This window comes from Electrona antarctica (assembly GCF_951216825.1).
Source record: "Electrona antarctica genome assembly, chromosome: 1".
NCBI lineage: Eukaryota > Metazoa > Chordata > Actinopteri > Myctophiformes > Myctophidae > Electrona > Electrona antarctica.
The window spans coordinates 16,611,262-16,635,972 of record NC_136806.1 but is presented as its reverse complement, the minus strand read 5'-3'; the positions used below and the strand labels follow the sequence as shown (position 1 = coordinate 16,635,972).

Here is a 24,711-nt window from a genome sequence, read left to right as displayed (position 1 = left end):
CGGTCGCAGGAAGAGTAACACCAAGGATTCGTCAGTGATGTCACTGATTGCTTGTTTATAAACAGCTTCAAGTCCATACTACTTCCGTGTTGCATAACAGTGACATCACTGTCCACTCCTTCTTGGTATTTTTACCACCTTGTTTCAACGTGTGTGTTTGTGTTCATGCGCTGCCTGTCAGCAGCACAACATAGCTCAGCTGTAGCCTATTCTGTCACGTTCCGTCACGCTAATGAAACACTAGATGGGATTATTATGTCATGTCAGCACTATCAGAAGATGTAACCCAGGTAAAGTAATGTCACTCTGCAAGTTTAACTAAAGTTTTTTCCATCTGTCCAAAGTCATTTCTGATAGCCTGTAGGCTGCAGCCTTGCAGTCCTACAGATACACAGATACAGAATGATTGAAAGTGAAACATGCAAATTGATTGAATATTTTACTATCAGATCGCTTAGGTACAGTTCAAAGACGCATTTGGTACAATGAAGCGCTACGCATCATTTTACATCGCATCGCATCGCACCCCCCCCCCCCCCCCCCCCCCCCCCCAGCACATTATTAGTATTATTATTATATTTTAGGGGGCCCACAAAAAATATTTGCACCGGGGCCCACTGCCAGGTAGTTTCGCTACTGAATAGAGCACTGCAGAGCACTGTCAAATTGGTCTACATCTATTATAATCTTACATATCTAATCCTCTTAAATAAAAGTTGTGAAAACGATATTACCATTTTATCCCATTTAGACCTGAGGCTGATTAAAAAAAGGCTTCTAAATCCTGACAGTTTTCTGAAAAACCTATGTTTCTATGTCAGTCGTGCTCAACCTTTTCCATGTCAAGGACCCCCAGATTTATCTGAATTTGGCCGCAGACCCCCATCTGAAAATATGTAGTTTCAGGGACCCCCCCCAACCCCCGCCCCCCCCAGAAGCAAAGGTATGAGTTAAAACGTTCATTGTGACAGAATATATTCAAAGATTTGTGTCACATTTAAAAAAAATAGCAGATCTACAAGCTTGTATCGCAGCACTCGGTGCCTCTGCTATTTTTCAATATATAAAGTTTTAAATAATGGTTAAAACACCAAAAGGGGTTCCCGGGGTTAATGTTAAGGTGGCGCGTGATCAGGTGTACTGTACCTCTGAGATTGATAACCGTGTGTGCATGTGCCCATCCTCCTGACCGCTCTAGGTAAAGTAGTGGGGGACATCCTCCAGGAGAACCCTAACCCTAACCCATCCTCCTGACCACTCTAGGTAAAGTAGCGGGGGACATCCTCCAGGAGAACGCGGTGCTGTCCAACCCCGTGGGAGGCCTGGTGGTGGGCATACTGGTCACTGTGCTGGTCCAGAGCTCCTCCACCTCCTCCTCCATCATCGTCAGCCTGGTGGCGTCTGGACGTGAGTGGGCTGAGAGAGACGTGTGTGTGTGTGTGTGTGTGTGTGTGTGTGTGTGTGTGTGTGTGTGTGTGTGTGTGTGTGTGTGTGTGTGTGTGTGTGTGTGTGTGTGTGTGTGTGTGTGTGTGTGTGCGTGTGCGTGTGCGCGCACAGAGTGAATATATGCCATCTGTTCGTCTCGGTTGGTCTATAGGGCTCTTTCTGGAGATGATAAATCAAATCAAGCTTTATTTTATATTAAGCTTTTATTTAATTTTCTTAAATTATATACTCAACCTCAACCTCCATCATCGTCAGTCTGGTGGCATCAGTCTAAACGTGAGTGGGCTGGGAGGTGCGTGCGTGCGCACGCGTGCATGCCTGCGTGCTGTAGAGTGAATATATGTCATCTGTTCACCTCGGTTGGTCTATTAGGGCTCTTTATGGAGATGATGAATCATATCAAATATAACTTTACTTTATAGAGCACATTTAAGTGCTGTATGTATGCAGTCAAGTCAACGCGTCGACAACAACATTGGCTGCTAATGGATGGAGGTCACCTGTATGCTGCTGCCTTTAAAGAGCTTGTTTATCCGTATAGTGAGACTGCTCTGAAACCCTGTGAATGGAAAATGGATAGCATTTATATATAGTGCTTCTTCTACTAGTGTTTCCAAACACTCAAATGCACTGAAGAATGTACTTTCATTCACCCATTCGCACATGCCGCCCGCAACGGTGGAACACCATTACACATTAGTACGTTGTGTAACATGTAGTCAGTCAGTGGTGGTATAAAAGTATCAATGACGCAATTTATAAATGCTCTGTTAGAAGTAAAAGTCCATACCTCTCATATTTACTTGATAAAAGTACAAAAGTATTGGTCAAAAATGTACTTAAAGAACCAAAAGTAGAAAGTACTCAATACAGTATGCTAATTATGTATGTTTTGTAATAATAGTAATAATAATAATCAAAATCTACAAAGTAACTAGAAGTTTTCAAATAATTAAAAGTACAATATTTGTATCCGAGATGTAGTGGAGTAGAAATAAAGTATTGGAAATACTCCAGAACAGTACATGTACTGTGTGTACATAAAGTTCATTCACACATTACACTGCTCTTCGGGAACAGTGGTACAGTACACACCTGGTAATTTGATGTGTTACCATGTGTTGTTCTTGCTTAGGCCTCACTCAGACCTTTACTGCATTGCTGTATGCTTGTTGGATGAATGTTGTGTAGTGTCATGGCCGTCCCAATGCATTTCCAATGGAAGTCACATGGTTTTGTAGTCCACAAAGCTGTTACCATACAAGCTGTTGTATGGCTTTCGGCTGTGTTTCGACTGTGCCCCTCCCCCTCATACAACACAAATGTTGTGTCAAACCATGTGACTCCCATTGGAAATGCATTGGGGCGGCCATGACACTACACAACATTCATCCAACAAGCATACAGCAATGCAGTAAAGGTCTGAGTGAGGCCTTACTCTGGATTAAGAGCGTCTGTAAATTGTAGTTATAAGGACCAGTTACAGTAACATTTCTGTTTACTTGGTCCGTGTCTCAGAGGAGGGCTGTGGACAGTTCAGAAACCATGACTACAGTGACATCAGCGGTAGCTGGTAGGAAGGTTTGGTCATTTGAAACAAGATAATTTTTTTATAAACGAATGCAAGAACGTTGGCTTCTATTTGAGGATGCTACCTTTCCATGCAGGATGAAAAAGGTCGCAGTTGTGTTTTGAAAGGTTTCTGAATTGCCCTTCTTGCCCTTGCACCAATGAGACATATGCCATATTTTATTAAAGTATAAAGTAGTAGGACCAATTATGCGATGATACGTAAGGTTGAAAATGGGTGATGTGCTCCATTTAGAGTTGTGTCTTGCTCAAGGACACTTTTAGACACACGCAACCAGAGCTGGGAACCGGTTAACACTCTAGACCAGGGGTATTCAACTGGCGGCCTTGTGGCCCTTGGAAAAAAATATATATATTTTTTTTTCTTAAAAAAAAAAAGAACTTCCAAGGGCCACAAGAATGAAGGTTACAGGTATGGTGTGTGCGATATGAAGTGCAATATGAAGTGAGAGAATACCACTTCATATTCAAGGGCTTTTGGAGAGAAATGAGACAGTCGTTAATGTCAAGGCAATTATGTTTATGCACTGTCAAATAGGTCTACATCTATTCTAAGGTAGCATACCGGTATACCTGTATAGACATATTATCCTGCTCATAACTTTGCAGACATGTATTATATACTGTATACATGAATCATGATTGTAAAAAAAAAAAGCATTTTGAGAACCCACAAAATGTCCATGTGCGTGAACGCTGTGCGGCCCCCCCACACACAATCATTCTACAGTTGTGGCCCCCGGCCTGATCTACTTGAATACCCCTGCTCTCTAGTCCTCCTAAGCCACTGCATTGCATTCACCATACTAAAAGTGTGTGTGTACTAAAAAAAAAAGTGTGTGCGTGTGTGCGTGTGTGTGTGTGTGTGTGCTTGCGTGCGCGTGCACGTGCGCATATGACATGCATGGATGCCCTAAACATTAAACCTCCCTCTGGAGTTAATTGTCTTGCAAATTGAAATCGGCTCTCATCGCCTATAAAAGTTTGGATGCCATCTGAAAGGTGAAGGGTCATATCATATTTAATCATCAACTTGCATATTATCACCCCATGTAACTAACCCATGTGCACTGTGTGTGCGCATGCTCCCACATCCGTGCGTGTGCGTGTGTCAGGGGGATACTCACAATGGCAACCTTCCTTCCTCACACACACACACACACACACACACACACACCCCCACCAATGTGGTGTCCTTTACACTTATGTAAATGTATTCTCGTTGTAATGCCTGCAGGTGAGAGATACTCCATGAATTATGGCTGCGTGCCACATATGCATAACAGCATGTCTCTGTTTCACAGTACTGGGGGTACGATCAGCCGTTCCTATCATCATGGGCTCCAACATTGGAACGTCAGTCACAAACACCATGGTGGCCATGATGCAAGCAGCCGAGAGGGATGACTTTAAACGGTGTGTTCGGGTGGTAAGATATACAATCCATGACATGCCGCTATTCATTGCCTCTGTATGTGACTTGAAGCCTATAAAGCCTGATTTAACCATCCCGATAGCGATAGCAGAGCATGTCAGAATCACGTTAGGTTTTACAGCTGTGAATCATGCTGGTGAAATTTGTTTTCGTGCAAGCTCCGTCTTTTGGGTTGTTTGCTATAGGGAAGAAAGAAGGGGCGGGGGGCGTGCAAGGAGAAAAAACAAACAAAGATACTGTAGACATAGCATAATAAGCAAGAAGTATACGTGAGGTTAGACACAAGGTTCAAGGTTGTACTTTATTGTTACATCTTGTGTACATGTACATAAGAGTAAAACTTATTTTTGTCCTTACAGCAGCATATAGATAGCATAACATTCAAACAACAAAACACAGCAAGCACAGCAAACAAAGAGCATTCAAAGAGTAAAAATAAAATAGTAACATATGTACAGCATGTGCATGTTTTCCCTGTAGTAGCAAAAGTTAGGTAAACTTTATGTGAACAGCTTCACAGTATATATATATATATATATATATATATACCGTATTACAACATAATTTAGAAGGTGCAATTTGAGGTTATGTTCCGTATATACATATACGGTACATATAAGGTGCTACAGTGGCAATGCATTATAGGCCCACATACAGTAGTAGCCAAATAATATTAATACACTTTATTTGTGTAGAAACATTACGTGACATGAAATGCAGCTCAAAGTGCTTTGCAGAGCAAAAAAGCATGACGCATAAATCAACATTAAAATAATAGCAAAAAGGCGGTGAATCACACAAAACAGTGAGGACATGAATAACAACACAGAATTAAAAATCAACTAAAAACTAGAGTGAAGAAATAGGTCTTGAGCTGTGCTTTATAGCTATCTAAAGCTATCTAAAGCCTGTCTAATGGTGTAATACATTTTAACTTTAACAAAAAAGTCCACCACAAGCCAACATGCCAATCACCCCTGCAGAACTTGACATAAAACTCATAATTGAAAACATGGTTCATTACCTCATCTGTGGCCTGTTGTGTTGAAATACACATGTTTTCTCTAATTACGTATTGATTGTACGCAGTGTAAATGCTCCAATAATTTTATATACACACACACACACAATACTGTGAAGCATAACATTGGAAATGAAATGATTAAATCCATGTATAGTGCATTCGCTGGGGCCACGATCCATGACTGCTTCAACTGGCTGTCGGTGCTGGTTCTGCTTCCCCTGGAAGTGGCGAGCGGCATGATCTCCCGGCTGGCCCACCTCATGGTCACCTGCTTCAGCCTGCAGAGTGGGCCGGATGCTCCTGAGATGCTCAAGGTCATTACCGAACCCGTCACCAAGCTCATCATACAGGTAAGGAACCAGGCGGCGTTCATTTAAATTCTCAGAGAAATCATTTACAATGATGCCGAGATTACACAAACAACAATGATACAACAACACAAGAACAAAGAAACACAAAAAGTTAACAACAAAGACCTAAAAACTGTTACATGTTGACAGCAATCAGTTAAAACAGTTACGTATGGCCTCGGCCATGGCTCAGTGGTCCAGGCACCTTGGCTGGCAATCCAGTGGCCCTTACTGCATGTCTTCCCCCATCTCTCTCCCCATTTCCCCATTTCCTGTCAGCCTACTGTCTGTCCCTCCATAAAAAATATAAAATAAAGGCGAAAGCCACAAAAAAACATTAAAAACAGTTACGTACATACAGGTAATGCACGATTATTAAGTATGTTCCTAAAATGGCCAATATTGATGCTAGGGTGTTCAGTTTAAGTTCTTGTTGTAAAAGATGCCAATAATTGGGTGCACCAATGCTGAAAGCAGCATTTCCCAGCTCAGAGTTGGCAAAAGGAGCCAGAAGGCCTAGCCAATCACTGGAGTGAGTTAAAATGTGACTAGGTTTCTGATGTAGCATGGATGAGAAATAATGGTGGTAGTTTTCCAACCAGGGCATTATAAATTAAAAGGTGACAATGATTACTCATAAGCTCAGTGGTGGAAAATGTACTTTCATGTTTTGCTTAAAGCATGAAAATATGCTTTAAGTACCAAAAGTAAAAGTACTACTACTACTCATTGTTGTTTTCAAATCTATAAAATGTATAACAAACTTCTGAAAATAGCAGGTCTACAAGCTCAAACTGCGACACACTGTGAGCTTGTAGATCTGATATTTTCAAATTACTGAAATATATAGGGTTGAAGTGGTTAGTGTCTTTTGCAATTATAATCTAAATCTACAAAGTAACTGGTATTAAACTAAAGTTTTCAAATAATTATAGTGGAGTAAAAGTACAATATTTGCCTCTGAGATGTAGTGGAGTAGAAGTAAAAGTACAGAAATGTGGAAATACTCCAGTGAAGTAAGCATACCTCAAAATTGTACAGTACTTGAGTAAATGTACTACTTAGTTAGTTCACAGCACTGACATATAAGCCCAATTGTCCACTGGTGACCAATTAAGCTGCTATAAGAGGCTGCATTTTATGCACAGGCTGGGACAGTATAACGTGGAAAGAAAATGTTATGGCACTTTTTCATCGATCCTCTGTGGAGAGTGCATTGACATTTTGTTTTGTTTCATGGTATGGCTCATTATCATTGGTTAATAAGAACAAACTCCATAAAATCATCAACGTGTCCAGCAAAATAGCTGGGGTACGATTTGAGAGTATGACCTCAATGTATGAGACCCGGGTACTCAGGAAGGGGAAAGCTGTTACTAGGGACAATACACACCCGTTACACAGCCAATACCATCTCTTACCAACCGGGGCGACGGTACATGGTACCTTCCCTGCAGGCTAGGGCCTCAAGATCGTTTGTTCCCATAAGTATAGGACTTATGAACAAGCAGGCCCCGTCTCAGTTCCGTGCATAAAGTGTGATGTGATGCCTCTTGGAACTATGACTGGTGGCCTTCTGTTGGCATTGTTTCTTTATTGTCTATGTACTGTGATCTGTTTGTTTCCATATGTTTTATGTATATCCTGATGACTGCTGTGCACAAAACAAATTTCCAAAAGGACACAAAAAGTATCTATCTATCATGTATTCGAAGCAGATCGAATACACAAAACATGGAGAAGTTTAGACCTTATTTTGCTCTTAATTTCCCCCACAGTTGGACAAGGATGTGATCCTGGGTCTCGCCATGGGAGATGAAAGCATGAGGAACAGGAGCCTGGTGAAACGCTGGTGTCAGGCTGACATCGCCATGGTATTCAACATTTATTTACCACGGGTCACATCACGCTGGTGTCAGGCTGACATCGCCATGGTATTAAACATTTCTTTACCATGAGTCACATCACGCTGGTGTCAGGCTGACATCGCCATGGTATTAAACATTTATTTACCATAAGTCACATCATGCTGGTGTCAGGCTGACATCGCCATGGTATTAAACATTTATTTACCACGGGTCACATCACGCTGGTGTCAGGCTGACATCGCCATGGTATTCAACATTTATTTACCATGAGTCACATCACGCTGGTGTCAGGCTGACATCGCCATGGTATTAAACATTTATTTACCACGGGTCACATCACGCTGGTGTCAGGCTGACATCGCCATGGTATTAAACATTTATTTACCATGTGTCACATCACGCTGGTGTCAGGCTGACATCGCCATGGTATTAAACATTTCTTTACCATGAGTCACATCACGCTGGTGTCAGGCTGACATCGCCATGGTATTAAACATTTATTTACCATGTGTCACATCACGCTGGTGTCAGGCTGACATCGCCATGGTATTAAACATTTATTTACCATGTGTCACATCACGCTGGTGTCAGGCTGACATCGCCATGGTATTAAACATTTATTTACCACGGGTCACATCATGAACGCTGTTTAATATCCTCTGTATACACATGGGTTTTCTTTTATTGTTAGTGGTTTTCAACCCTTTTCTTTGCCCATTATTAATTCAGCATTTGAGCCACGGACCAGTGGGACCACCGTTTGATCAGATTTAGCCTGTTCTCGAGTCGTTATATAAGATTTTATCCACAATTCTGTGCTGTATTGATGTGGTACCATATAGGAGAGATAACAGGCAAAGGTTACAAAAATATTTTACATTCTCTATTATTGCTCTCAAAGTTAAAGATCTACAAGGGTTCATTTGGTTACCAACTCTCCCATCATTAAGACCACATGGAACCCCCTCAAGGACCACTGGTGGTCCCCGGACCACTGGTTGAAAACCACTGTTTTATTGTGTGGAAGCAGTCTAGTTTTTCTTCATTTTTGTCTAGTCTAGTAGACATTTTGAGGGGCAGGTGATCAAGTGAAAAAAGGCCACCTTGTGCGGCGCATGGAACATCTGGCTGCCTTAATAGTTAAAGTGTGTGAGATTTATAGATTTTTGGGTATAAATAATATATTAGACGCTTCTAATGCAGAATTGGTCGATGTCACCAATGTGCCGCATACTGTTTTACACTGTACAAAACAAAAATAAAATGAACAAACTGTACAAAAAACTAACTCTCAAAGTCCAGAGGGCAAAAGGGCAGGTGATCTAGCACAGGGGTGGGAAACTTTGACGATGGAGAGGGTCACTATAGTTCCACACTCACTCCAGAGGGTCACTATAGTTCCACACTCACTCCAGAGGGTCACTATAGTTCCACACTCACTCCAGAGAGTCACTATAGTTCCACACTCACTCCAGAGGGTCACTATAGTTCCACACTCACTCCAGAGGGTCACTATAGTTCCACACTCACTCCAGAGAGTCACTATAGTTCCACACTCACTCCAGAGGGTCACTATAGTTCCACACTCACTCCAGAGAGTCACTATAGTTCCACACTCACTCCAGAGGGTCACTATAGTTCCACACTCACTCCAGAGGGTCACTATAGTTCCACACTCACTCCAGAGGGTCACTATAGTTCCACACTCACTCCAGAGGGTCACTATAGTTCCACACTCACTCCAGAGGGTCACTATAGTTCCACACTCACTCCAGAGAGTCACTATAGTTCCACACTCACCCCAGAGGGTCACTATAGTTCCACACTCACTCCAGAGGGTCACTATAGTTCCACACTCACTCCAGAGGGTCACTATAGTTCCACACTCACTCCAGAGAGTCACTATAGTTCCACACTCACTCCAGAGGGTCACTATAGTTCCACACTCACTCCAGAGGGTCACTATAGTTCCACACTCACTCCAGAGGGTCACTATAGTTCCACACTCACTCCAGAGGGTCACTATAGTTCCACACTCACTCCAGAGGGTCACTATAGTTCCACACTCACTCCAGAGGGTCACTATAGTTCCACACTCACTCCAGAGGGTCACTATAGTTCCACACTCACTCCAGAGGGTCACTATAGTTCCACACTCACTCCAGAGGGTCACTATAGTTCCACACTCACTCCAGAGGGTCACTATAGTTCCACACTCACTCCAGAGGGTCACTATAGTTCCACACTCACTCCAGAGGGGCCACATTGCATATTACTGTCGTAGCAAAAATAGCCGATCTACAAGCTCAAAACACGTCGCAGTTGCCCATGCATGCTCTATAGCAGGGATCGGCAACCTTTTGGACATGAAGTGCCATGTTTACAATTTCTTGCCAGTCAGTGTGCCACATCAACACTAACTTTAATGACGCCACATCGAAAATGTAATATTTTCAACTGATTGTGTAAAACAACCTTTATTTCTCATTCTTTGGAAATGTTTTCTTCACATCAACATAATGATCATTAGACTTAACCCAACTATCTCCCAGACTCCCTCCCAGTCCCCAGTCAGAGTTTGAATGAATATAGAATTATATGCATGGGACTTCATTTAACTGACTAAATGTTATTGAATAATTAATTTTAAAAGAAAACCCCTGTCTCTCACACTTATGCCAGTGTGCCACTGATCACACTCTCCTGTGCTAATGTTGGCACCCGTGCCTAAGGTTGCCTACCCCTGCTCTATAGCACTACCTCGTGTCTCTCTGTGCACGGCCCCTGGGTTCATCATGCTCTATAGCACTACCTTGTGTCTCTCTGCACAGCCCCTGGGTTCATCATGCTCTATAGCACTACCTTGTGTCTCTCTGCACAGCCCCTGGGTTCATCATGCTCTATAGCACTACCTTGTGTCTCTCTGCACAGCCCCTGGGTTCATCATGCTCTATAGCACTACCTTGTGTCTCTCTGCACAGCCCCTGGGTTCATCATGCTCTATAGCACTACCTTGTCTCTCTCTGCACGGCCCCTGGGTTCATCATGCTCTATAGCACTACCTTGTGTCTCTCTGCACAGCCCCTGGGTTCATCATGCTCTATAGCACTACCTCGTGTCTCTCTGTGCACGGCCCCTGGGTTCATCATGCTCTATAGCACTACCTCGTGTCTCTCTGTGCACGGCCCCTGGGTTCATCATGCTCTGTAGCACTACCCCTGCTCTATAGCACTACCTCGTGTCTCTCTGTGCACGGCCCCTGGGTTCATCATGCTCTGTAGCACTACCTCGTGTCTCTCTGTGCACGGCCCCTGGGTTCATCATGCTCTATAGCACTACCTCGTGTCTCTCTGTGCACGGCCCCTGGGTTCATCATGCTCTATAGCACTACCTCGTGTCTCTCTGTGCACGGCCCCTGGGTTCATCATGCTCTATAGCACTACCTCGTGTCTCTCTGTGCACGGCCCCTGGGTTCATCATGCTCTGTAGCACTACCTCGTGTCTCTCTGTGCACGGCCCCTGGGTTCATCATGTTGCCCATGCATGCTCTATAGCACTACCTCGTGTCTCTCTGTGCACGGCCCCTGGGTTCATCATGCTCTATAGCACTACCTCGTGTCTCTCTGTGCACGGCCCCTGGGTTCATCATGCCAAACCATGACTGCCTTTCCTCACACGTTCCTACCTGTATGGGTCTGTTTCTTCAGCCCACAGTGAACGTGAGCTCCAGTGGTCCAGTCAACTGTAGCAGCGGCGCTCCCTGTTGGCTGGTTGATGACATGACCTCGATTAAACAGAACTTGACTACAGAGATCAGCGTTCAGAGATGTGAGTTAACTTGTGCAACTCAGTACCTCATTGTTTTGATATGAAACATATGCATGCCTATTATATTGTGCATTACATGAAATGCTTTTATACACTATGCTTTAGATAGAAGTATTACTCAATTTGCAGTCATTTTTATCAGCTTGCAGAGCTGATCAATGATCAGACTGTCTAGTCTAGTCACGTGTGGTCTAGTATCGATGTAGTGGCGAGATCTTCGTGATTGGCTGGCCTCTAAGCCAATGGGAGACTAGCCCTATAGGCTACGGCCAATGGGATATTTCTGGCAGAAACCCTTGACGGCTGATTTCACCAGACGGCACCGGAATTCCCCTCCCATCCACTTGCATTGAGTTGCTCACCCAGCGCATGAGGCGTTTTCACCACCTCTTACCGATTGGAAAAGTGTTTGGCTACGTCATCGCATTGCATTCAATTCAATGGAGCTTTCACGAACCCGCTGGGCCATAAACATGAACGAGCACCGCGAGTCACACGTGCGGCCGTGAGTCACCCATAGAGACATCATCGGCCCAATGCCGCTCGAGCTGCAGTACCTACTTTCGGCCACCATGTCCATTTCGCTTCAGTGTTTCCTCTCGGTGGTCGGGTCTTGATTTCACGCTTCTGCTGGGACACTAAGCTAGCCTGGCTAATAAGCCAGACTCAAATAAATCACACTGTCGTGTGGCAATTCTTTTTTGCCAGCGGCTGATTCGGTCTGGCTTATTAGCCAGGCTAACACTAAGCCTCACGGCCAGTGGGACAGTAAGCCCCACGGCCAATGGGACAGTAAGCCCCACGGCCAATGGGACAGTAAGCCCCACGGCCAATGGGACAGTAAGCCCACTCTCCTCTCCCCCACCGCACCATGACTAGAGACTGCAAACGAGACTATAGAAAGCCCCACTAAGCTACAATATGCAAGAGAATGGAATGCAAGCTGATATATAAGACTTGAGTCATTTCTTGTTCATCTGCAATCTTTTTGCCAGTGTGAAATGGCGTGCGCTGAATGATTCATCCCCAGTGTTGTCTACTGTGGTCAGGCAGGCACCTGTTTGCGTCTGCCCAGCTGTCAGACCTGGCTGTGGGGCTCATCCTTCTGGCATGTTCCCTGGTTGTCCTCTGCACCTGTCTGGCCGTCCTGGTCAAGTTGCTCAACTCCCTTCTGAAAGGCCAAGTGGCAAAGGTCATCCAGAAGGTCATTAACACAGGTGGGAAAACCTTGATTATTATTTTTTTTTTAAAGAAAATGGCTTGAGTCAGTCATGCGAGATAGATCAAGGTACATATTGGGGTTAGGGTTCAGGTTAGGATTAATCCCAGTGGTGTAAAGTAAGTGTACATTTACTCAAGTACCGGTCCCGTACTTTATACATTTTATAAATTTTTTACATTTCATACACATGTGAAATGAGTGCATAATGCATAATGAGTATACTTTCTACTTTTGGTACTTGTATACATTTTGATAGCAATACCTTTGTGTGAGTACTTTTTCTACCACTGGTTAATCCTAACACGTAATCCTATAACCAACAGCTGACAGCAATGAAGAATGAGTAGCAAACCAAATAATAAAAAATGGTATATTAATATCTGATCTCTCTCCGCCACAATAGATTTACCGTACCCATTTGGCTGGCTGGCTGGATATGTGGCCATGTTGATGGGAGCAGGGATGACATTCATTGTCCAGAGCAGCTCTGTTTTCACTTCAGCATTGACCCCACTGATAGGTGAGTGACCCTTTGGCCCACGTGTAATAAAAAATCACAGCACTCGTGTGAAGTGAAGGGCGCTAATATATTAAAGTCTAACTCATGTTGATTAGGTGATGTAATGGTGATGTAAAACAAACGGTGCCAACACAAATATTAAATGCCATTAACAATAAAGAGACAATATGACGAAATGATGGACAATATGACGTAAATTTTCCCTTCATTGTCAATGGCGTTTTTAAAACAAACATTGAACTAAAAACAAACATTAAACCTGTATATAGGACTCAAAAATATATATTATGTCCTTGAAATAAAACTCATAACTCAATCACTCAATTATATTAAAAAACACATACAAATAATAATAATTATATCATGACAAAATCCAACTCTCTATACTACAGTATCTGTTGTCTTGCAAAATATGATAGCACATTTCAATACAACTGTGGACTAAGGAAATTAGTTGTATTACACATTTGTCCACCAACTAGAAAAGACCGACTGTTCTGTATCTTGCTAAGGTTTCTCACAGCAGGGACATGGTGTTCCTGCTGTGGACAGACCTTAGCTGAGATTCGTTCCAGGATAAACAAAAACAAAACAAAAACAATGCTTTTCATACCTGTTGCCTGCAGGCTAGACTTACAGTAATCCAAGGCATGATTCTTCAGGCAGGCGTGATAAGCTTGTTTACTGCTGTCCTTTTGGGCGTCTATATTGCTTTGCAATTCATGTAACCCACAGGGGGGTTACTTATATTAGATGACCTCAGCATCTCAGCAATGGAAACCCAATCAGAAAGCTCTTATAGCAGTGAAACGATTGTGTTCATTCCAATGATGTATCAATATCATTTTTGAGAAAGGCTTATACCAGGGGTCCTCAACTAGAAATGCTGAAGGTCCACTAATCATTTTTGAAAAAGACTAAGGTCCGGTCCCATGCCACGCAGCGCGGGCCACGCAGCGGCCAGCGGAGAGCGGGGCTCTATATTTTTTAGTACAGTCACACCAAGGCAAGCTTATACAAATCGGATCCCCTCCCAACCAACCAATACTGGGGTGCAGAGTATGGAAATAAAATGTTTCACAAATATTCCCCTCCAAAAATTCACAGCAAATGAGAGGTGTTGTGTTGTTTTTTATGCCCCTGTCCGCGGTCCGGTCGTGGACCGCGGTCCGCCTATAGAGCGTCGCAGTCCCGCCTCCTACCCTGGACCAGGAAATGAAACCCAATGCATTATTCTCATAGACATTTCTTAAAGTATTTATTTAAAGACGGTTATGCCGCGGACAAAGCCAACTCGAGTCGTGACAACTCATGACAACACAAACAATATTTTGGACCAAACAAATAATTACAAAGAAGAAAAACAACAAAAAAAGTGTTGTAACCTGCCGTTTTTTTCTTCTTTCTAATTATTTGTTTGGTCCAAAATATTGTTTGTGTTGTCATGAGTTGTCACGACTCGAGTTGGCTTTGTCCGCGGCGTAACCGTCTTTAAATAAATACTTTAAGAAATGTCTATGAGAATAATGCATTGGGTTTCATTTCCTGGTCCAGGGTAGGAGGCGGGACTGCGACGCTCTATTGAGGACCCATGGCTTATACAGTGTACTACCAGCAGCACCAAAACATATCTCTCTCTCTCTCTCTCTCTCACTCTTTAAGTGCCCTTGAGTCGGAGAAAGGTCCTCTCAAATCAAATGTGGTATTATTATTATTTACCTCGGTCTATTGTCTGTCCCAGAGTTATGTCTAACTCTGTAAATTCGGCAATGGAAACCCAATCAGAAAGCTCTTATAGCAGTGAAACGATTGTGTTCATTCCAATGATGTGTCAATATCATTTTTGAGAAAGGCTTATACAGTGTACTACCAGCAGCACCAAAACATCTCTCTCTCTCTCTCTCTCTCTCTCTCTCGCTCTCTCTCTCACTCTTTAAGTGCCCTTGAGTCGGAGAAAGGTCCTCTCAAATCAAATGTAGTATTATTATTATTTACCTCGGTCTATTGTCTGTCCCAGAGTTATGTCTAACTCTGTAAATTCTTTTTCAAGTTTTTCTTTGACTTTACACATCCATTTTATTGAAAACTAAATACAATAAATCGTGCTCAACTTCAAATCCCATAACATAATGCAGGGAGCAGAGAGTCATGGAAAAGAACGTAGGCATTCCATCTTCAGGTGCGAATAGTGAGGATTTATTTATTTGAGCACGTTTTACCTCCCTGCCCCTTAGAGTATATACTCTAAGGCTCTAAGCCCTGCCCTTGGAAAAGAAAGCTATTAGGAGGATGCTCAATAGCTTATTCCAGAGGAGAGTGAGGATTATAAATACACTTTCCCCCCTGCCAATGCCCCCCCCCCCCTCCCTCCCTCCCCATCCTCCAAAGTAAACTGAACTGAACCAGTTGACCCTGATGAAGGCCCATGCAGGCCGAAACGCGTTGGTCGTGTTTTTAAACCCTTGTTTTTAATATTTAAACTAATCAATGAAATAAAGGATTTTTCTACTTCTACTGGACAGAGCTGCCTTGGACCCTCTTTTAAGTTCGCCACCTTATACTTCCACAGTGACATTGACTCAAGGTATAGAACTTTTTAAGAACTCTTGTGCTTTGTGAACTGAACTGAATTGGACTGGACTGCACTTGACATCATTTCACTTGCACTTGACACCTATTTCTATTTCTATTCTAAGCTCCATCTCGAAAGTGATGGAAAAAATAGTCTATGAACAGGTTGAAAAGTATCTTGCCACTAATAAATTATTGTACGAGTTCCAATCTGGCTTCAGAACATCCCACTCCACTGACACATGCCTTCTCTATTTGAGCGACCACATCAAACAAGAGGTGGACGCTGGCAAATACTGCGGCATGGTCATGCTGGACCTCCAAAAGGCTTTTGACACAGTGAACCACTCCATACTAGTTAACAAGCTAAAAGCAATTGGTTTCGATAGCACATCAGTGAGCTGGATGCAATCCTACTTGGAGGGGAGAGCACAGATGGTGGAAGTGAACGGAACACTGTCCCCCCCCCCTCCCAGTGAGCTGTGGCGTTCCACAAGGAAGCATACTAGGGGCTCTACTGTTCCTAATATATGTTAACGACATGACTTCAGCTTGTGACTGCAACTTGTTCCTGTTCGCAGATGACTCGGCACTGCTGGTCTCGGACAGGGACAAACTGCAGGTTGAAAATGCCCTCAGCTCTGAACTCGGTAGAATCTGCACCTGGCTCGCTGATAACAAACTATCTTTACACCTGGGAAAAACTGAATCCATTCTCTTTGGATCTAATAGTAATCTCAGCAAGGCAAATGGCTTCTTGGTTAGAGTGGGTGACAATGTTATCACACGTAAAGATGAAATTACCTACCTAGGTTCCATCCTGGAGGCTAATCTTTCCGGTGATAAAATGGCCACCAACGTAATCAAAAAAGTCAACCAAAGAACAAGATTCCTTTACAGGATCTCCTCACTGGTCGACAAAAACACCTTGAAGACCTTAACAGGAGCCCTTGTACAAGGCTTCTTTGACTATGCATGCACCTCCTGGTACCACAGCACCTCAAAGGCCCTTAAAACTAGGCTCCAGACCTCCCAAAACAAACTGGTCAGGCTCCTACTTGGCCTCACCCCCCGAACCCACCTCACCCCTGCCCACTTTGACAGACTGGCATGGCTTAGGGTCGGCGACAGAGTACAGCATCTTGCAATGGGTCTGGTCCACAAGATTCGATACTCCACCAAGATACCCATGTACCTGTGTAGATACTTCCTTAATGTTAACGAAGTCCACACCCACAACACCAGAGGGAGTGCAACGAATCATGTTCAACCCAGATTCGGCACAAACAAGGGACTAAATTCTTTTCGCTCCTATGCCACCAAAATGTGGAACGCCCTACCAACAGTCATTAAGACATGCGAATCCCTTGACTCCTTCAAAACCGCTCTCAAAGGGCACCTACGGATGGCTGCAATTCGAAACTGGCCCCCGTAAAATCTGAATCCCCCCCCACCGCCCCCCCTTTTTTCTCCTCACTGTATATGTTTCTTTTCCCTTTATACCTCCATTATGATGAATTCCTGTACTGTTCTTTGTCTATATAGAACTGTCTATTTGTACGTCTCTAAATGTTTTGATGAATTGAACATGGTGGACCCTGTTGTAAACAAGTGTAATGCTTAATTGGGTCGTCCACTCACAGTTAACAGCCTTTGTATTGAGTTTGTGCTTGAAATGTACTGTAATTCTGCAAACTGTTAATAACATTTTCAATCAATCAATCAATCACTTTTTAGAATGCACAACACACTTTATTATACTGTGCTGTAGCTGTTCCCACTGAGCATCTTTATTATACTGTGCTGTAGCTGTTCCCACTGAGCATATTTATTATACTGTGCTGTAGCTGTTCCCACTGAGCATCTTTATTATACTGTGCTGTAGCTGTTCCCACTGAGCATCTTTATTATACTGTGCTGTAGCTGTTCCCACTGAGCATCTTTATTATACTGTGCTGTAGCTGTTCCCACTGAGCATCTTTATTATACTGTGCTGTAGCTGTTCCCACTGAGCATCTTTATTATACTGTGCTGTAGCTGTTCCCACTGAGCATCTTTATTATACTGTGCTGTAGCTGTTCCCACTGAGCATCTTTATTATACTGTGCTGTAGCTGTTCCCACTGAGCATCTTTATTATACTGTGCTGTAGCTGTTCCCACTGAGCATCTTTATTACACTGTGCTGTAGCTGTTCCCACTGAGCATCTTTATTATACTGTGCTGTAGCTGTTCCCACTGAGCATCTTTCAGGCTTTTAGACGTCTAAAATGTGTCTAAATGGCCGTCTAAAAATGGGTTATAAATGGTTTAAAAATGAGTTTTTTTCCACGGTCTAAACTTAGATTAGACTTTGAAACAACGTTGTTTCATAGTCTCCAATGCACAGCTATGTGTGCCTGTCTGTCTGTCTGTCTGTCTGTCTGTCTGTCTGTCTGTCTGTCTGTCTGTCTGTCTGTCTGTCTGTCTGTCTGTCCGTTTGAGTACGGAATGCAGCTGCCTGCAGGCCCCAGCGATGCTTTTGGGCAACATTTATATTTATATTTTTTACATTTTTTTACAATTTTTTTCTGTTCTTTTTTTCACCTAAACATCATCATTGATGTTCATTGTCTTACAATGCCATTGGTCAATGGTCATGATATTTGCATATAAATATCCCCCACAGAGGCAGAAATTCACACAACTTCAAAATCTCTGGACTGACATTTCTTTAAACAATTTATAACCTTTAACCTTTAACCCTGAAAAAAGTAAATTAGAATGTCTAGAACATGTACATTTATTATTGTGAAAGAAATCCCCCAAATGTAAATTATTAATTTATTATTCTAATTGTAATAATTATTATAAATGTGCATAAAATGTGCATATTCTTTTTAAACATATTTTCCTCTGCAAAGTACTCGTAGTACAAAGTAGTAGTAAGGTTGAAATCTCTTTTTTGCAATTAGAAATATACTGTATCCGGGGCTTGTAGGAACCTACATGGGCTTGCCCACTTCCAACCCATGCAAGTTAGCCCACATGTAGACCATGTTGGAACTAGGCTTGCCCACTTCCAACCCATGCAAGTTAGCCCACATGTAGACCATGTTGGAACTAGTATAGGCTTGCCCACTTCCAACCCATGCAAGTTAGCCCACATGTAGACCATGTTGGAACTACATAGGCTTGCCCACTTCCAACCCATGCAAGTTAGCCCACGTGTAGACCATGTTGGAACTAGGCTTGCCCACTTCCAACCCATGCAAGTTAGCCCACATGTAGACCATGTTGGAACTAGGCTTGCCCACTTCCAACCCATGCAAGTTAGCCCACGTGTAGACCATGTTGGAACTAGGCTTGCCCACTTCCAACCCATGCAAGTTAGCCCACGTGTAGACCATGTTGGAACTACATAGGCTTGCCCACTTCCAACCCATGCAAGTTAGCCCACGTGTAGACCATGTTGGAACTAGGCTTGCCCACTTCCAACCCATGCAAGTTAGCCCACGTGTAGACCATGTTGGAACTACATAGGCTTGCCCACTTCCAACCCATGCAAGTTAGCCCACGTGTAGACCATGTTGGAACTACATAGGCTTGCCCACTTCCAACCCATGCAAGTTAGCCCACGTGTAGACCATGTTGGAACTACATAGGCTTGCCCACTTCCAACCCATGCAAGTTAGCCCACGTGTAGACCTAGCCTGGTTAATAAACCAGTGATATTAGTCTGGCTTATTAGCCAGGCTAGTGTAGACCATGTTGGAACTAGCACTTCCAACCCATGCAAGTTAGCCCACGTGTAGACCATGTTGGAACTAGGCTTGCCCACTTCCAACCCATGCAAGTTAGCCCACGTGTAGACCATGTTGGAACTAGGCTTGCCCACTTCCAACCCATGCAAGGTAGCCCACATGTAGACCATGTTGGAACTAGGCTTGCCCACTTCCAACCCATGCAAGTTAGCCCACGTGTAGACCATGTTGGAACTAGGCTTGCCCACTTCCAACCCATGCAAGTTAGCCCACGTGTAGACCATGTTGGAACTACATAGGCTTGCCCACTTCCAACCCATGCAAGTTAGCCCACGTGTAGACCTAGCCTGGTTAATAAACCAGTGATATTAGTCTGGCTTATTAGCCAGGCTAGTGTAGACCATGTTGGAACTAGCACTTCCAACCCATGCAAGTTAGCCCACGTGTAGACCATGTTGGAACTACATAGGCTTGCCCACTTCCAACCCATGCAAGTTAGCCCACGTGTAGACCATGATGGAACTAGGCTTGCCCACTTCCAACCCATGCAAGTTAGCCCACGTGTAGACCATGTTGGAACTAGGCTTGCCCACTTCCAACCCATGCAAGTTAGCCCACGTGTAGACCATGATGGAACTAGGCTTGCCCACTTCCAACCCATGCAAGTTAGCCCACGTGTAGACCATGTTGGAACTAGGAGCAGTTTAACCACAATTTTAAAATAACCAACCGACAAGCTCATTTTGTAGAAACTTCTCTTATGGGGACCTCTGACGCAAAATTCTTTTCAGATGGGGTCCAGTGTCCACATCAATGGGCTCTATGCACACAGAATAACTCTTCCACATCAATGGGCTCTATGCACACAGAATAACTCTTCATCAATGGGCTCTATGCACACAGAATAACTCTTCCACATCAATGGGCTCTATGCACACAGAATAACTCTTCATTAATGGGCTCTATGCACACAGAATAACTCTTCATCAATGGGCTCTATGCACACAGAATAACTCTTCCACATCAATGGGCTCTATGCACACAGAATAACTCTTCCACATCAATGGGCTCTATGCACACAGAATAACTCTTCCACATCAATGGGCTCTATGCACACAGAATAACTCTTCCACACCAATGGGCTCTATGCACACAGAATAACTCTTCCACATCAATGGGCTCTATGCACACAGAATAACTCTTCATCAATGGGCTCTATGCACACAGAATAACTCTTCATCAATGGGCTCTATGCACACAGAATAACTCTTCATCAATGGGCTCTATGCACACAGAATAACTCTTCATCAATGGGCTCTATGCACACAGAATAACTCTATGCACACAGAATAACTCTATGCACACATAATAACTCTATGCACACAGAATAACTCTATGCACACAGAATAACTCTATGCACACAGAATAACTCTTCATCAATGGGCTCTATGCACACAGAATAACTCTTCATCAATGGGCTCTATGCACACAGAATAACTCTTCAATGGGCTCTATGCACACAGAATAACTCTTCATCAATGGGCTCTATGCACACAGAATAACTCTTCATCAATGGGCTCTATGCACACAGAATAACTCTTCATCAATGGGCTCTATGCACACAGAATAACTCTTCATCAATGGGCTCTATGCACACAGAATAACTCTTCATCAATGGGCTCTATGCACACAGAATAACTCTTCATCAATGGGCTCTATGCACACAGAATAACTCTTCATCAATGGGCTCTATGCACACAGAATAACTCTTCATCAATGGGCTCTATGCACACAGAATAACTCTTCATCAATGGGCTCTATGCACACAGAATAACTCTTCCACATCAATGGGCTCTATGCACACAGAATAACTCTTCATCAATGGGCTCTATGCACACAGAATAACTCTTCCACATCAATGGGCTCTATGCACACAGAATAACTCTTCATCAATGGGCTCTATGCACACAGAATAACTCTTCATCAATGGGCTCTATGCACACAGAATAACTCTTCCACATCAATGGGCTCTATGCACACAGAATAACTCTTCCACATCAATGGGCTCTATGCACACAGAATAACTCTTCCACATCAATGGGCTCTATGCACACAGAATAACTCTTCCACACCAATGGGCTCTATGCACACAGAATAACTCTTCCACATCAATGGGCTCTATGCACACAGAATAACTCTTCATCAATGGGCTCTATGCACACAGAATAACTCTTCATCAATGGGCTCTATGCACACAGAATAACTCTTCATCAATGGGCTCTATGCACACAGAATAACTCTTCATCAATGGGCTCTATGCACACAGAATAACTCTATGCACACAGAATAACTCTATGCACACAGAATAACTCTATTCACACAGAATAACTCTATGCACACAGAATAACTATGCACACAGAATAACTCTTCATCAATGGGCTCTATGCACACAGAATAACTCTTCATCAATGGGCTCTATGCACACAGAATAACTCTTCAATGGGCTCTATGCACACAGAATAACTCTTCAACAATGGGCTCTATGCACACAGAATAACTCTTCATCAATGGGCTCTATGCACACAGAATAACTCTTCATCAATGGGCTCTATGCACACAGAATAACTCTTCATCAATGGGCTCTATGCACACAGAATAACTCTTCATCAATGGGCTCTATGCACACAGAATAACTCTTCATCAATGGGCTCTATGCACACAGAATAACTCTTCATCAATGGGCTCTATGCACACAGAATAACTCTTCATCAATGGGCTCTATGCACACAGAATAACTCTTCCACATCAATGGGCTCTATGCACACAGAATAACTCTTCATCAATGGGCTCTATGCACACAGAATAACTCTTCCACATCAATGGGCTCTATGCACACAGAATAACTCTTCCACATCAATGGGCTCTATGCACACAGAATAACTCTTCCACATCAATGGGCTCTATGCACACAGAATAACTCTTCCACACCAATGGGCTCTATGCACACAGAATAACTCTTCCACATCAATGGGCTCTATACACACAGAATAACTCTTCATCAATGGGCTCTATGCACACAGAATAACTCTTCATCAATGGGCTCTATGCACACAGAATAACTCTTCATCAATGGGCTCTATGCACACAGAATAACTCTTCATCAATGGGCTCTATGCACACAGAATAACTCTATGCACACAGAATAACTCTATGCACACAGAATAACTCTATTCACACAGAATAACTCTATGCACACAGAATAAATATGCACACAGAATAACTCTTCATCAATGGGCTCTATGCACACAGAATAACTCTTCATCAATGGGCTCTATGCACACAGAATAACTCTTCAATGGGCTCTATGCACACAGAATAACTCTTCAACAATGGGCTCTATGCACACAGAATAACTCTTCATCAATGGGCTCTATGCACACAGAATAACTCTTCATCAATGGGCTCTATGCACACAGAATAACTCTTCATCAATGGGCTCTATGCACACAGAATAACTCTTCATCAATGGGCTCTATGCACACAGAATAACTCTTCATCAATGGGCTCTATGCACACAGAATAACTCTTCATCAATGGGCTCTATGCACACAGAATAACTCTTCATCAATGGGCTCTATGCACACAGAATAACTCTTCCACATCAATGGGCTCTATGCACACAGAATAACTCTTCATCAATGGGCTCTATGCACACAGAATAACTCTTCCACATCAATGGGCTCTATGCACACAGAATAACTCTTCATCAATGGGCTCTATGCACACAGAATAACTCTTCATCAATGGGCTCTATGCACACAGAATAACTCTTCATCAATGGGCTCTATGCACACAGAATAACTCTTCATCAATGGGCTCTATGCACACAGAATAACTCTTCATCAATGGGCTCTATGCACACAGAATAACTCTTCCACATCAATGGGCTCTATGCACACAGAATAACTCTTCATCAATGGGCTCTATGCACACAGAATAACTCTTCCACATCAATGGGCTCTATGCACACAGAATAACTCTTCATCAATGGGCTCTATGCACACAGAATAACTCTTCATCAATGGGCTCTATGCACACAGAATAACTCTTCCACATCAATGGGCTCTATGCACACAGAATAACTCTTCCACATCAATGGGCTCTATGCACACAGAATAACTCTTCCACATCAATGGGCTCTATGCACACAGAATAACTCTTCCACACCAATGGGCTCTATGCACACAGAATAACTCTTCCACATCAATGGGCTCTATGCACACAGAATAACTCTTCATCAATGGGCTCTATGCACACAGAATAACTCTTCATCAATGGGCTCTATGCACACAGAATAACTCTTCATCAATGGGCTCTATGCACACAGAATAACTCTTCATCAATGGGCTCTATGCACACAGAATAACTCTATGCACACAGAATAACTCTATGCACACAGAATAACTCTATTCACACAGAATAACTCTATGCACACAGAATAACTATGCACACAGAATAACTCTTCATCAATGGGCTCTATGCACACAGAATAACTCTTCATCAATGGGCTCTATGCACACAGAATAACTCTTCAATGGGCTCTATGCACACAGAATAACTCTTCAACAATGGGCTCTATGCACACAGAATAACTCTTCATCAATGGGCTCTATGCACACAGAATAACTCTTCATCAATGGGCTCTATGCACACAGAATAACTCTTCATCAATGGGCTCTATGCACACAGAATAACTCTTCATCAATGGGCTCTATGCACACAGAATAACTCTTCCACATCAATGGGCTCTATGCACACAGAATAACTCTTCATCAATGGGCTCTATGCACACAGAATAACTCTTCATCAATGGGCTCTATGCACACAGAATAACTCTTCATCAATGGGCTCTATGCACACAGAATAACTCTTCATCAATGGGCTCTATGCACACAGAATAACTCTATTCACACAGAATAACTCTATGCACACAGAATAACTCTATTCACACAGAATAACTCTATGCACACAGAATAACTATGCACACAGAATAACTCTTCATCAATGGGCTCTATGCACACAGAATAACTCTTCATCAATGGGCTCTATGCACACA

The 24,711-nt window shown here is 43.0% G+C and overlaps 1 protein-coding gene across 2 annotated transcripts in view; it reads left to right on the top strand.

Annotated features, from left to right (window-relative positions):
* LOC306931051 (sodium-dependent phosphate transport protein 2A-like) overlaps positions 1-24,711 on the top strand; it is a 39,251-nt gene that overhangs the window by 3,427 nt on the left and 11,113 nt on the right. For both annotated transcript variants that reach the window (XM_079512229.1, XM_079512230.1), the window contains 7 exons: positions 1,264-1,407; positions 4,341-4,452; positions 5,650-5,845; positions 7,624-7,719; positions 11,421-11,541; positions 12,591-12,758; positions 13,167-13,283. In XM_079512229.1, the coding sequence (XP_079368355.1) occupies positions 1,264-1,407; positions 4,341-4,452; positions 5,650-5,845; positions 7,624-7,719; positions 11,421-11,541; positions 12,591-12,758; positions 13,167-13,283 (954 nt within the window). The remainder of the gene's footprint in view (positions 1-1,263; positions 1,408-4,340; positions 4,453-5,649; positions 5,846-7,623; positions 7,720-11,420; positions 11,542-12,590; positions 12,759-13,166; positions 13,284-24,711) is intronic.